Raw genomic sequence first — 3,095 nt, forward strand, 5'->3', positions numbered from 1 at the left:
CAGCTGAAATTTGGGATCCTACTTTAATGCCATGGAGATGCCATCTTTGCTCTCAGCACTGATAAAAAAAGTGTGTGATAAAGTATATTTGACGTGGCAGTATCACTGAAATTCCCTGTTGGCTCACAACTTTTGGTGCAACACTGGGTTTGATAGTGCGGTTACACAACCTATTCTGATCACTTCCAACATATATTCTGATTTCATCACGTGCTTGTTCACAAATGAACGTGTTTGGAGCCTTGAGTAAAGAAAAACGAGACGCTGTGTTTTGGAGGTTCAACATGATTTCACCATTTTGTTTCATGGAGAAAACGCGCTTTGTTTGTTTTGCCTGGACAGACAGGAGCAGACAGTTTGGAGTTATGTAATGTCCATTTGAAGGGAGCAGACCACCGCCGCAACGTGGTCAGGTCGAGGCGGGAAGTCAGCTCACTCATAAGAACACGTACAGCAGCGTTATGGTTCAACTATTGCTTTGCGGATTTGTGAATAACCATATAATTTTGTAAAATGTTAGCCGGTTGACTCGTTGCGTGATTCGTGTTTGACCTGCAGCGTATTTTGGTTTACACAACCCCCCTCCCCCTTGCAGGGAAAATGGTACCGTCCAAATCGCGTCACCCATTGTTTACAAATCAACTCGGGTTGCTGGTTACTGCCGAGCGGCGTGGTGAGAGCGAGGAGCGACCCGGCGGCTCTCAATCGTACCGACCACAAAAACACCCGAAAAAATACAAGCAGGACCCCGACAAAACATCCGCCACGATGCCCTGTCGGAAGGAGAACTACATCTTTCTGGAGCAGTCCGTCACCGTCGACTCCAAAGAAGTGGACGCGCTGGTGTCGAGGATCGGCGAGGCGCTGCAGCTCCACAACAATAACGGCGGCCACCAGAAGACTGTGTCGGTTTCCATGTCGTGCCTGCACGGGCTCACCGGCAGCAGCAGCGCAGGGGTCAAACCGGCGGCCATCATCAGCGGCAGCGCTGCGGCTCCGGCGCAGAAACGCAACGGCTGCTGCATGCGGCTGCGGAACCGGGGGCACCGGGGGAGCAGCAGGGCAAGCCCGTATAACATCCCCGGGTCTAACAGCGACCAGGAGTGGGACCAAATCAAACCGTGGAACAAAAAGAGGATCAGCGTGGAGGAGGACGATCCGCACCGGTTGCTTCAGGAGTTAATTTTATCGGGGAACCTGATTAAAGAGGCCGTGAGGAGGCTGCAGTTCTCCGCCGCAGACTGTGGAGATTTCCCCAAGGCGACGGACAATGTGCCGTGCTGATACCGTGACGGGCGGACCGTGGACGGGGTTTCCTCCCCGGATGGACACAAAACCCGAGACTGTTTAGAATCAAATTTCACAGGACTGGTAGCTATGTTTCTAATTTCACCAATTTTCATCGATTTGGCTGTAACGTTTGTTACGAGACGTTGGCTAGCAGTTAGCCTAGCCAGCTCGCTGTTAGCCGCCCGGCTAACGAGCCGCGTTGTTTATGTTTGAATGTCTCCGTGTGGGTCAGACGTCCGGGGTGCAGTGGAGGTCTGAGCCGCCAAAACACACTTAACCGCCCTTTACGTTAGCTAGAAAGCCGACATTTGACCTTTATTTGTAGGCTAACGTTGACCTCCGATGGTGTGAAGTGAAAAGACGCCGCGGAGTGTTTTGTGTGGGGCTCTGTGAAGGTGGAGTCCTGTGAGTCCTAACAATGGCTGTTCTCCTCGTGTGGATGGGTGGTTGAGTCACGGCGAGCAGAGGCAGGAAGTCCGAGCCTTTTCTTTTATTTACCACTGCATCCCGGAATTTGTTGATGTGTTTCGGGGGGAGGGAGGTTTGCTCACGGCTCGTCACCCCCTGCCTCAGCAGGCCATGTTAGTGGGGGTTGGGTGGTCTAGATGTCCGTTTGTTTACAATCTGATGCTGGATGTTAAGCTGTGCAGATAAGAGGGGAAGTGCCCCCTCCTGTCTGTCCTTTAACTGACCTGGGAGCAGCTCCTTTCACTGGTTCACTCGACCTCAGCCACACAGACCGGTGAGAGGAGGCTGTGGAGGAGCTGGGCTGTGCTCTCAGCTGATGTTTGAGTGAGCAGCTTCAGGATCTGAGGACGCCTCGCTGCTCCTCCGGACGGCAGCTCCTCTCTTCTCCTCTCACAGGGGAGCATGGACAGCCAACACGTGGAGGAGAAGTGGGGCAGGGGAGGAACTACGCCCTTTCCTGACGGGGTCTGGATGATGTGTAACTGCTTGTTTGTGATGTTTGGGGGAAAGTTCGCCGTCACGTGACAACACTTCTGTGGTGCTCTCACCTGTTTGAATTCCGACCGGAGTTCAGTTTGTTTTCTATTTGTTTCTTCTCTGTGTAAAGAAAGTTCACCTCGACCGCTTCGTAACGAAGTATCTGATAATGTTCCTGACTTTTCAGGGCCTTTTTTGTTGTCTTAATAAACTCATTTTTGTTTTTCCAAACCTCTGTAAGCTTGTGTTCATTGCTGCAGGAGAAGAACTCCTCTCACTTGTTTTGCTTTGACTTGTCCTACATGTGAAAATGTGTGTCCCTCCTGGTCCTCTGAGGCCATGAGTGTGGACAACGTGGTCTTGAAGGACACATGCTCATTAACAGCCTATAAATACCCCCCACACCCCCCGGTGGATCCCAGCGTGCAGGCACGACGCTGGTGGTGAAAAACATGTTTTTCTCGGGTGGACTCACCGAGTCCAGGTCCTGCATGTGGACCCTGGCGGCTCCCTCTGCTGTTGCTGCTCGGTTACTGAGGGCGCGCGTCGTCATCCGGCAGCAGCAGACGGAGCCCAGAGGGCAGCTGACATCATGTTTGGGGTCTCTGGGCGGATGTTCGGCCTCCAGATGATCACATCCCAGACAAATCCTCATTCATGCTGAGACACACACGCACACACACACACAGGAGGAACTGCTCACATGTGTGTCAGGAGGATTTATTTAAGGAGTATTTAGGCCAACTAGAAGTATTGTTATGAAGCGAGGCGAGCTTCAGTTGCACAGCACAGTGCTTACGCAGGTGAAACGTGCTCGAAAGGAGACAGAAGAAACATCTGAGTCATTAAATGTCGAATCA

General features: G+C 52.1%; 1 protein-coding gene across 1 annotated transcript; it reads left to right on the forward strand.

The window, feature by feature from the left end:
* The first annotated feature begins 663 nt into the window (after window positions 1-663).
* gbp (glycogen synthase kinase binding protein) lies at window positions 664-2,457 on the forward strand. The gene has a single exon (XM_070966461.1). The coding sequence runs from the start codon at window positions 769-771 to the stop codon at window positions 1,282-1,284; it is 516 nt and encodes a 171-aa protein (XP_070822562.1). The 5' UTR covers window positions 664-768; the 3' UTR covers window positions 1,285-2,457.
* Window positions 2,458-3,095: the final 638 nt, after the last annotated feature.

The sequence above is a fragment of the Chaetodon trifascialis genome, chromosome 7, assembly GCF_039877785.1.
Source record: "Chaetodon trifascialis isolate fChaTrf1 chromosome 7, fChaTrf1.hap1, whole genome shotgun sequence".
Classification (NCBI taxonomy): domain Eukaryota; kingdom Metazoa; phylum Chordata; class Actinopteri; order Chaetodontiformes; family Chaetodontidae; genus Chaetodon; species Chaetodon trifascialis.

What these genes read in the sequence shown, in the direction of transcription:
- gbp (XM_070966461.1), top strand. Translation starts at nt 769, where the DNA reads ATGCCCTGTCGGAAGGAGAACTACATCTTTCTGGAGCAGTCCGTCACC.